Source organism: Danio aesculapii, chromosome 8 (assembly GCF_903798145.1).
Source record: "Danio aesculapii chromosome 8, fDanAes4.1, whole genome shotgun sequence".
Lineage (NCBI taxonomy): Eukaryota > Metazoa > Chordata > Actinopteri > Cypriniformes > Danionidae > Danio > Danio aesculapii.
Window position 1 is genome coordinate 20,947,176 of NC_079442.1, and position 12,567 is coordinate 20,959,742.

General features: G+C 36.0%; 1 protein-coding gene across 1 annotated transcript in view; it reads right to left on the minus strand.

Annotated features, from left to right (window-relative positions):
• The window catches only part of dok2 (docking protein 2), a 48,596-nt gene that overhangs the window by 17,929 nt on the left and 18,100 nt on the right, over positions 1 to 12,567 (minus strand). The window contains 1 exon segment of the mRNA XM_056464335.1: positions 3,051 to 3,153. Coding sequence (XP_056320310.1) covers positions 3,051 to 3,153 — 103 coding nt within the window.

Below are 12,567 nucleotides of genomic sequence, written 5' to 3' on the forward strand. Positions count from 1 at the left end.
AAATACAGTGAAAGTCAATGGCTGCTGCTTCACAACATCTTTCAAATATATCTTCTGTGGTATTCAGAGGAAGAAAGAAACTCGGTCACACTTTATTTTGATGGTCCATTTGTTAAACTTAAGTTACATTGCATCTACATGCCAACTAATTCTCATTAGATTATAAGTAGACCGTTAGGTTAGGGTTAGTGTAAGTTAACATGTACTTGCAAAGTTTCTTATAGTCAGTAAATGTCTGTGAAGAAGCAGTATAAACAGATATTAAGCAGACAGTCTACTAATAATCAAATGGACCATCAAAATAATGTGTTACCAGAAACTCAAACTGGTTGGAACAAGTGAAGAAGTGAATTATTAGGATATTCATTTTTAAACAAACTAGCCCTTTAAATGGTCTGTGTTGTCAGGTTGTCTGGCACATGTGCTGCATCCCCAATGTGTGTTTTTTCATACTTCCTCCTCCAGTCATCTTGCTAAGAGACACAAAGTGAAATGTGTCCACTGAGGACTTTTATCTGCATTTTTCATCTTTGAGGAAGTGTTTTGGTTATGTGGTTCTGCTTTTGTTTCATAGTCTGCCGGCCTCTTTTTCCATTTACTCAATACAACTGAATAGATTAAAGAAGAAACACAGAGCAAGACTAAAGAAAAGAGTGTGTGTGTGATAGAATAAAGTTTTTGATTGATTCATTGTGCACCCAAGCAAAATGACACAATCTGAGGTGTTTTGTCCTATTAAAATGATAAAATATAGAAATAGACATTCATTAAAAAAAAATTATAATGTATATTTATAATGTATGTTTGATCAAATAATGCAGGCTTTTTTGAGAAAAATGGTTATATAAAAAAATAGATAAAAAGAGTAACAATAAATGTAATAAATGATAACGTGAATATACAGGATAGATAGACAGACAGACAGACAGACAGACAGACAGACAGACAGACAGACAGACAGACAGACAGACAGACAGACAGACAGATAGATAGATAGATAGATAGATAGATAGATAGATAGATAGATAGATAGATAGATAGATAGATAGATTTTCACAACACAAGTTTTCAAGCAATACTTTCTTTTCACTGTCCTTTGTACATGTTGTAAGTATACAGTGTTCTTATAATAACAGTAAACTATCTAAATTTTGTGCAATAACCCCAAAAGTGTTGAAATCTTGTTTTGGCTTTTCATTCTCTTGGCTTTTTAATCTACATCAAGCTGCTATGATATAACCTGCATTGTAAAAAGTGCTATAAAAATAAAGATGACTTGTCTAATACACTAAGCATCTTGTATAATTATATTCCTCTACATTTAAATAGACAATAACACTGCAACTATGACACCATCAAATAAAACGTTATTTTAAATTCCCCATTTACAAAGACCAAGTGCACCACACCAACTATAAAACAACAACACTTACCCATCATTAATGAAGAGATAAAAATAGACAATTGATAGAAAGGAAGTCAAAGAGGGTACTGAAGCATCTCTGAGAACAGCAGGATATTGCGCATTTACACACTTAGGTGGTCAATGTGCAAACAAGGCGGACACTTGTGTGATGTTTTTTCCACCACAAGTGAACTAAAACGAGCCACGACTTTCCACTACGTAATAAAGGAATGGAGAAGTTGGCTGTTTTGCTTCGCAATACTCTAAACACAAAATGAACTACACTGAAAAAAAAATAGTTTGTTGGGTCTATTAGATTTTATTATGGTAAGGGGTTGAAAGCAATTTATATGGGCTGAATTTAAACAAAATAATAATAAGCTGAACATAACTAAATTTAATTTGTTTGTTTAAATGCAGCCCATATAAATAGTTTGCAACCACTTGCCTTAAAAAAAATTGTAAATCCAATGAATCATTTTTTTTTTCTGTGTAAAAAAATGAGCAAGCATGGTGGTGTACATACAGTAATCGGTTAGTATTTTCTTCTGCCTCCACTTTCTGCAAGTGTTTCTCAGATGAGGTGACTTTTTAAGGTGACTATTAATGGTGGAAATTTACAGATATGTATCACTATACCTTCCCAGTTGACTGACTGCATTAATAACTGCCTTGTTTTATTTTACGTGTTCTAAAGTGTTATGTTTAAATATGTTTATGATTATTAAATAAATAATGTGCACACATTTATAGCACAAAAATCAGAATTTTGGTTTAAGTCAGGTTCAAAATTCTTATTTCTTTTTGTGACAAAATGAAAGTCAGATTTTTACACAGATAAAATGTGTGTGTGTGGGGGGGTGGGGGGGGGGGTGGTTTTCCCGCGCGATTTCTGGGAAATTATCATTCATGGTTCAGTTTCTGGATTTTGAATGTTTTAGGGCCCTTGTAGTCAGAGAGCTCTCCAGTCTAAAATATTTCAATTTGCTCTGAGACCAAAGCTAATGGAGTGACATGAGAGTGTCAGAGAGCAGAATTTTCATTTTTGGGTGAACTAAACAGCCATGAGAAAAAAAAATAGTTGTGTACAACAAATTATTGCATTTAATCCCTCAAATTATGTATGAACACATCCCTCTGTTAAAACTTTAAGAATGCAGATATGAATAAAACTTTGCTTTTTACGGCTCAGTGCAAGAGAAATTTGTAGAAAATTGCCTTACAAAACATGTATAACCATTGTTATTAACTGACAAAATAAGTGTATTTTAGATATTATCTGTACATATGCCTGAAAAAAAACAAAACACTAATGAATCTTTTGTTGCCTTTAGTGACTTGCCATAATGGTACTTTACCAGGTCAGTGACATTCTGTTTTTGTTCTGTAGCAGTTTTGGGACTATTCTGTTGAGTAACCTGTGTTTTTGTCAATGCTATCTCATGCCAATTTATAACTTTTAGAATTTGTATTTATTTGTACTCATTCCTACATTGTTCACCCCCAAATGAAATGTAGGCTTAGGTGGTGTGATTTGGAGGCACACATTCTGTTGTGCAATTTATTATGAGTTAGCCACGTGACAATACTTAAAATGCTGTGTTTCTTCGTGAGATCAAGATGTGTGTGCTGTAGGCTCTCTTACTTGTTTCTCTGCTGCAGTACAAGGTGTTGTCTGCCATGGTAGCATCATCAGGTTCACAATGTAAACTGTTTCCTCTCATCGTGCCTTTCTCTGGCCAGTTGTTCTATAACAAACACAAATACATGACAGCTGAAATGACATTAAACACAAGCAAATAAGCCAGTTCTTAACTGATGGTTCACAAAAAAAAAAAAAAATTAAGATATTTACATTTTTAATGGTTTGGCTGGATTTGCAAGAAAATACTTGCATTATGATCACTTATATAAATGTATTAATTAATATACAGTGAGTATATTCAACTGGCTTAAAAATGTCTAGTGCCTTAAATAATTTATTTAATGTTTAACATTCAGTATTTAATACAGTTGATTGCAAAGGTACTGTTGCGTATGGATGCTGTGCAGACAGGGGATGTTCCAAATGTCGCTTTATTATGAGAATGGTCAGACATGCAAGGGTCAAAAAACCAGCATAATCAGAATAGTACACAATCCAGAAGCATAATCCGAAAACAGGCGAGAGGTTCAGGGCAGAATCAAAACATGATAAACAGTCCAAAGTCAAAAACACAGGAAACAAAGAAAACCGCTTACGTAAAGACAGCAATTGCTAAACAATACTCAGCAAAGTCTCTGTGTTTGTGTGCTGTATAAATAGTCCAACAAATCAGTCTTTGAGCAGCTTCAGTTGTGTAAGTGTAATCAAAGGAGACTTGGAGCAGGTGTGTGTGTGTTGCATGACTGGAGCTTGTAGTCCATATAATTGTGAATTTGTAGTTTTTTTCTAGTAATCTGTGCATTTACCATCATTCTGCAGCCGCTTGATCGCTAGTGATCATAACAGGCACGTGTCAATTCTAAGCTAAAAAGTATTTACTAGCATATAACTTGACGTTACCACATTTATCTGGGAGGACATATGACCATAAAGCTACGGTCACACTGGGCTTTGTGTGTGCGAAATTCTGTCGTACGGCATTGCGAAAAGGGGCTGGATTAAACAAGATAATTAGACATTAAAAAAAGCCAATGATTGCTCAATATTTTAAATTTCTGTCCAGATAGGTCATGTTTTAATCCTCAATTGGTCTCACGCAGTCAAGTGATGCGATTTCACAGGTCAGAGTTCACCAAGCTTGAACTTTGCACCGCAGCAACATGCAAAACTTGACGCAAGACCTTGCATTTCCGGTCTGACACATTCGCGTGCGTATGAATAGAAGTCTATGGGAAGAAAATTCAAGTGTGACCGCAGCTTAACAAATAAATAAGTAACTTAAGTGGGAAAATTGACTCCTGTTTATAATTGTTGAGCGCCAGCTGGTGTTCAATTTGTATTATAACTTACTTTTAAAATAGCTAATCGTTTTGTTATAAAAATTGACAAAGCTTGGAAACATCCAGGTTTTTTTAATTGGCTAGTCTTCAGGGCTTAACATTTACTTTTTTGATCACCAGCCACTGTGGCTAGTATTTTTTCAATGTTACTAGCCACTTGCCATTTTCACTAGCCATAATTTTGTTGTTGGGAAAATATATTTTGCATAAATTTGACTTTAGCATGCTAAAATTACTTTAATTGTAATTTTACTTGATTTAAATTTTGTGGTATGTCCATATGCCTCCTCGTTCATTTAACTTTTTTATGTGTTGTAAACTTGCTTAGGGAGCATTAACAAATGGGTTGTGATTTCATAGTGTCGCATTGCAATTAGTTTTTATTTCACATGAATTTTTATGGCTCAACACTAAGGATTTACTCTTTTTTTTTCTGGCCAGACCAAAATAGTTATTTCCTTGCCACAAATGTTTAATGATGTGTTAAAACAAGCAAAATATAGCTGTAAACACTTTATTCAACAAAAATGTTCTTAAAAAACTATTGACATAAAAAAAAAAGATTTATATGTATCTAAAACTATACACAGTAGTTTGTCCAGGCTAATAGCCCATTTCAACTGAGTGGTACAGGACGTTACGGTACAGGTCACCTTTATCAGGCTTGCATTTCCACTGCCAAAAGGGTACCAATGGTGGGTACCAACGGTGTAATGTCTCAGCTGTGTTTTTAAAAATGGCCTTTGTTTTTGTTCTCCTGTTTGTCCACAAGCTAGTGACGTATCTCTGTAACCAAACTGTGTCTTTCTCCACCTTTTGGTACCTTTTTGTTGTGCTAGGTACCCTTCCAAAAGGGTACCCAAAAAGTGCTACGGTTCGCGTTTAGGTTCTTTTTGACAGTGGAAACACCCATAAGAGCGAACTGAACCAAACCGTACCGTACCATTCAGTGGAAACGGGCCATAAATGTACATATACATGAATGCAGAGTTAATCTCCTATTAAAGCATTGTTATTGTAAAGAATGATATTTAAACCATTAACAAAAATAACTGTAAGCAAAAGTAAACAGGTAAAAAAACATTCCGTGTGCGATAATGAAAGGATGATCTCAATGTTAGGCCCACTAATAAGCAGTTCAAAGAATGGTTCAAGTGAAAGCCGCAACCGCTGCTACTTACAAAAAAATATCGAACTCTTGAAAGTAGCAGGACTGTGGATGCACAACCATAATTTTTGTCCAGTCTATTTCAAAGAGAAACAATCGCAGTTTCGTTTCCAGGCAAGGTTACTTTACAAAAGAAAATGGGACACAGGAGCTTTTAAGCACTTGCACATTTGCGTCAGCTGTGCATGCAACACTAAAGCCCTTATCAGAGAGTGATGATAGACTGTCTCATCATGCACCTGATCATCCTGTCATTCGGTATTCACCTGTTTTCTTTTGCTCGTGTGAACAGTCATCAGTCCTGCTGCTTCTCGATTCTTAGATCACATTTGCATGCACATTGACAAATTGTCTTAAACTAAAACTCTTTAAGCACTGGAAATTTGAAATTATTTTTAATCAGCCAAAGTGGCTAATGAGGGTAGCTGTCTAACCCACCACAGCTGAAATCTATCCGCATTTCAAGAGTTCATACTTAGCTCACGATTTAAGCTGCGGTCACACTTGGCTTTTCCTCCCATAGACTTCCATTCATACGCACGCGAATGCGTCAGACCGGAAACGCGGGGTCATGCGTCGAGTTTCGCATGTTGCTGCGGTGCAAAGTTCAAGCTTGGTGAACTCTGACCTGCAAAATCGCATCACTTGACTGCGTGAGACCAATCGAGGATCAAAACAAGACCTCTCTGCACAGAAATTTAAAACATGGAGCAATCGCTCGCTTTTTTAATGTCTAATCATCTTGTTTAATCCCGCCCCTTTTCGCAGCGCCGCACGACAGAATTTCGCACACACAAAGCCCAATGTGACCGCAGCTTTATACATAGCTTGTTAGGCATGCTGTCCCAGGAGAGAGCCCTGAGCTCAAGGGATCCTCGAGCCCAGGGCTCCCTCCTTTCACAGGGCAAGGGGAGATTGAGCTCAGGTCAATCTGAAACTCCCCTGCTGCTGAGGCCAAGGTGAACTTTCTGAGAGTAAGACATTAGAAAAAAGATTTAGGCTTATTTCATCTACATTTGGATGGTGAGAGGAAACCGGGAATGATAGTTGTAGAGAGGAAATGAGAATATATATAGTGACTTGGGATCCTTTGATTGGAGGATCATGATTAGCTAATGTTGACCAGCTGGGTCAATCATGAGCACACGCTCCTCTCGAAATTAGTTTCAAATTAAACTTCACTTAGCAGGTTGGCGAGTGACAATGTCAAGCCATGCTAGTCTTACATACAAAAGATAGTGCCTCAGTATTATTCAAACATCTGTGATATAAGGCTTTCTATGTTACTTGCTAAATGTGTGTTTTGACAAAGAACCAAAACAAGACAATTCTAAAGTTATGGTCTTTGGTGAGACAAACAGCAAAAGTAACATTACATGCTTCTTAGGTTACTGTGAATGAGTAAATGGAACTGTACAGTGTCAATAAGCCAGTTCAGTAAGTTAGTTATATTCACCTATTCCTCTATTTTGTAAGTGTCATTTTTTTTCAGTGGCAGAAATAAGGCTATCAAAATTCTTGTTGCACTTTTACATTTTTTGCACCAGCTGAGAATAGCAGTTTAACTTCACCACATGAGGTTTGGACAAATGGCCTTTGTTGGGGAGCAGCGTTCTGAGCCAAGAAACCCTCTCCAAAACTGTGCCAAAGTGATCATATTATGTTACACAACAGAAAGCTTCACAGCATAAAGCCGTATTCATTTCCCCTAATGCTTTACATCAAGCTCTTCTACTCCTCACAGTGTTGCTCATTCAGCACATGACACAGCTTCACTGCTGGCTTCTGGAGTAGCTCTTCAGTTGATAATCCTCAAAGACAGCAGCCTGTTTCAGGACAGGCCAAAAAGCTTGAGGAACCTGAGATCTAATACATAATATTAACTTGCCTGTTGTTCTACCTCAGTATATTGATTGCTGAAACTACAGCCCTGTCCACACTATGGTATTTCAGCCATTTTGGTTGTTTGAGTCAAATTTAGGAAATCCTAATGATTTCTGAAATCTTAGGCTAAAATCTGTAATCTTTGTTTGTTGGTTTGATGAGTTCACCGGCAGCCGCTTAATGGCCGCCGCAATACCTCCAATTAAAGGTGCAGTATGTAAGTTTGACACCCAGTGGTTGAACTAGGTGTTACATTTCTAGATCAAAACAAACGCAAGCGCAGGTTGCCAGTCTGAGAAGCGAGTCTGATTTAAGTTGTGTTCTAAATTAAGGCAATGGCACATGATAGAGGGAATATTTTCCATATTAAAAGGAGTTTTTGTTCTAACCAACTCCTCGAATTGATATATTAGAAACGACTTTTATTTCTTGCAGCTGAACAACAGGATAAACTGACAATGATCACCTCAGGTACACCTCATGTGCTTTATTCAGTGTTAAATGCTAATAATGTGAGTTTGGATGCCATTTTATGTCATGTATTGCTATTCTACTGAAAGCAGCAGCAGTTCACCTCAGATCTTGAAAATAAAATAAACCTTTTGAAAATTGAACTTTATAACTATGAAATAATGCAAATCAACACATATCAGTGATTCAGCATGTACATTTAATAATGTTAAAATTAATATGGTTAATATGTATTAATTACATTATAAACCTTACCATTTCATGAGTGAGTGCATATTCTGTGCTTCTGAATGGCTGTATTTCAATTTTCTGTTGTGTTTCGTCTGGTGCAAACAGCCAAGTTGCTTATCACTGCAAATCTCGTCACGTACAATGTAACCTGCTCACCTAATGTTTATGCTCGTAATATTTATATTATTTGTTAATTAATAACCACCTCATGTGGAACTGATTCAGCATCTCATTTCGGAGGCTGCTACTGTCCACCGGAGGATGTATTTTAGTCATGAGCGCATGCTTTGAGAGCCTTTCAGAATGAATGAATGAAATACACTGTTTTCCAGCAAGGCAACCCGGGGTGATGCAATATAACTGGCTAAACTGGCATTAAGCAGGTTTAAAAAAAAACATCGTTCTAGCATGGAAAACACATTTTCAAAGCAGAATATCTGACTTCAGCATTGTTTTTCAGATAAACAAGTATGTTCACTTAGCATGTTTCTTAAATATCTGCAAGCATACTATATTTCTATGCTTTAGAAGAGTCAAAAACTTACATACAGCACCTTTCAGTGTCAGAAGATTTCAGACTCTTTCATGCAGTGTGACAACAGCTGTGATGATGATCTTCAATCCAAGAGCCAATAGAAGCACAGAATCTGACAACTTTAAACCACTATGGGGAAATGTCAAAGCAAGTTTTACTTTTTTTTTTTCTGGTTTTATTAATGAGGCTTTGTATTAATTTCCGCTACAGATTGTTTATGTTTGCGGTGAAGAATAAATTTCAGACACTGCACATTATGTACTTTTTTGCCACTAGAGGGTGCATATTTACTACAAACAAATGCATAGTTTTATGACTGAGTTTTATTAACTTCTGCATAAATAATGTTCCTGGATGAACTAAAGTATTCAAAACAGGTTATCATGTACAGTACAGTAGCATGAAGCAGTCTGAAAGCTGAAAGCTGTCAAAATGAAAATCTGGTGTGAGCACTGTTTGCAGCACACAGTGCAACACATCTTGCCAACTTGCAACAATTCATGTTGCCCATGAATTGAATGTCCATTTCTCCACCATAAAGGCTGAATTATACTTCTGCATCAAGTAATCACCACATAGCGCATGCCTTGCATTTATACCTCTGCATTGTGTTTTTGTCGCTCTACAGCAGTGGTTCTCAACTCTGTTCCCGGAGATCGACCTTCCTGCAAAGTTCAGCTCCAACCCTGATCAAACACACCTGAACCAATTAATTAGGACCTAAACAGCACTTGACAATTACAGGCAGGTGTGTTTGATTTGGGTTGCAACTGAAACCTGCAGGAAGGTCGATCTCCAGTAACGGGTTGGTCACCCCTGCTCTACAGTAACACTTCTGAAACGCTAGCATACATCACATCGGAAATGTGTGAAATACTAACTTACAGTAGAAGTAACTGAAACTCACACTCATTCAAGAAAGAAAGAGGCAAACTTAAAGTCATAACAATCATAAAGTAAATGTAAATCTAAGTTATCCATCTAGAGTTCCAAAAAAGGAACTTTTGCTAAACATTTTCACTGGAATCGCTCCTCTCCCATGGCTCTTAGCCCTGTCCACACTCATCACCGCTACCAATCAATCTATCTATCTATCTATCTATCTATCTATCTATCTATCTATCTATCTATCTATCTATCTATCTATCTATCTATCTATCTATCTATCTATCTATCTATCTATCTATTGTTATCGTCAAAACAAAATTTACTCAGCCCTTCAACAATTTTAGTCCACTGTATTAGAAGTTTTGTTGGGTATTATATGTCACAGTTTACTTTATTTTGCTATCCTCACTTATATAAATGAACTAGATGATACAGATAAATGATTGAATAAAAAGTTAATTTTTTTATATTAGTTTTTCTCAGTCGCTTTGGTGCATTTCTCACAACACTTTTTACATTTGCACAACAGTTAATGCATTTCTCAAAACAATTAGTTCAAACTGCAAAACCTAGTTGATAACCTGCTAAAGGGTGTCACTTGCTCAAAATAAATAGTTCATTCTTGAAAAGCAGGGGCGGACTGGCCATCTGACAGACCGGGCAGTTCCCGCTGGGCTGACGTACTTTTTGGGCCGGGCTGATCATTTTCTTCTGATCTGATCGGCCCATGAAACACTTAGCAGGCTATCGTTTTTTTTCTGCCTAATTAATTGACGATGTTGTGATCTGTGACGCTCTGAAAGTAAGATGTTTCTTTTTCGGACAGACCGGCCCATGTAACATAATCTGCAGCCCAGTGATTCTTTTCTTTATTGACATTGGGGCGACCAAATCACAAACTTCCATTTGGGCTCTGTGTAATCGTGCAACGTCAGTGTGTAGCTTATTTGTCAAAATAGTCGAGCGTCACGTCTGTTTCTCACCCCACTCGTGCATATGGAGGGCAGAAGCGGTGAGCAGGCGTTTGCCTTTTCGGCAACTGCGGATCGGCAACTGTTCCACAGATCAATATATTTCTGTCTATTCGATCTAGTTAGATGGTTATCTGTCTATATAAATATACTTTTTTTTTAAACTTTTCATCTACACCAAGGCTAACTTCTTCCTATGCTGTTTCCTTAACCTGCAAGTCTTATTTTACAAATTATAAAGATCCTAAAGAACTGTATGCGTCTCAAGCTCTATGAGGAGTGTTATTCCTATATTTTAAGATGCACTCGGTCAGAAGACAATCGCATGAGATATCATGGCATTTTGTTTTTGATTGTCAGGATGATAGGCCTATATAGTTAAAATAATATTTATACAATATAGTTATAATGATATTTATCATGACCAAACAAGTGTGCAACTTAAGCAAAACTAATACTATTTTTTTACATTTAATTTTGTAGTTTAGACCCAAACAAAAATTTGTTGCAATTTTTAATTGATTAAGTTCATTTGATTGACTATATACAGTCTTTAAGCTATGTTTGATGTTTCATTGTTGAGTTAAACATTTTTTAGGGTCTCTGACACATTGCTTTTATTCTTTAGCTTTATTTCAGTAATTAATATTAACTGTGTACATCAGCCGACAATTTTTATTATTTTCATTATTTAATATAGGCTCCCTCAAAACACACAGGCACACACAATATGGACTTTCAATGTGGATTATGATTTTATTATAATAATAAATGACATTTTTTAAGTTTAATTTGTCAGCTCTCATTATTTCCTATATATAGCTTTTGTGTTTTTATAGAATGGGAGTTGGTAACATTAATTAATGAGCAGCATTTTGGTACCATTTTGATTGTATGTAGTGGGCCGTTCTGTCCCAAAATGCCAGGGCTGATTTTTTTTTTTTTTTTTTTGTCCCAGCCCAGCCCTGCTCAAAAGAAAGTATTTACGTAAATGAAAGTGTCAGTGTCATCAAGATGAAAAGTCCTGACACCATTGTTTATGAACAAGATAGTCAAATGGCTTTGTCATGTTTTCATTATGACAATTTCAATTTGTAAATGTTTTCCAATGCAAAAAGTCAGATTTTGGTGACACGTCCTGAAAATGGTCAAGAAAGCACTACTGTATATACTATTTGCACAGCCAGTTGAAAACTACAGTAAAGTTAGACATCACTGCATTTAGTGAAGTATCTAAGTACACTGAATATGTATGTTTCACATTTTTACTGCATTTGCTCTTTGCAATTCTAATTTATTCACAGCATTGTGCAAAGGAATAAATACATCCTTATTTAAAACATACGTAAACCTCCTTTGAATAGAGCTTTGCACAACTGTAAACAATATTGCAGTACATATTGGAACTTAACTTACGACATACATAGGTCTTTAAATCATTCATGAAATTGTTCAATTTAGACATTTTCAGGAAAAAAAAAAAGATTTTTTTTATACAATAAAATTTGCCTGACAGATTTTGACAACTAGTTCAACATTTTTTGTATGTAATGACTCAAGTAATGAAATGAGGACTATTATTTTTATATGGAATCACTATTCAGCATTCACAAGTTTAGCTCATTTTGACTGACATGACATAAACAAATTATAATGTTATAAAACAGCAGAGAGTTGTATAAGAGCATTTGATGCGTGTTCAAAAGCATTTGCAATTCGTTGGAAGGAATGAGAATCTGTTGCTATGATGTGCACAAATGACTAATTGTTTTGAGAAATGCATTAACTGTTGTGCAAATGTAAATAGTGTAGTGAGAAATGCACCAAAGCGACTGAAAAAAAACTGTAAATAGTTTAGGGCATTTAGTCTGACTCACAGCTGAACCAGAGCAAGTGCAAAAATTGTGCTTTTGCATCCATGAAGTCATGGTAACTTCCCACAATGCAAAAATACCATACAATGTGATAAACTGAACAAACAACTTCCTTTATTTAAAGACACAAGTGAGAAAGGTCACGGTGAACAGAA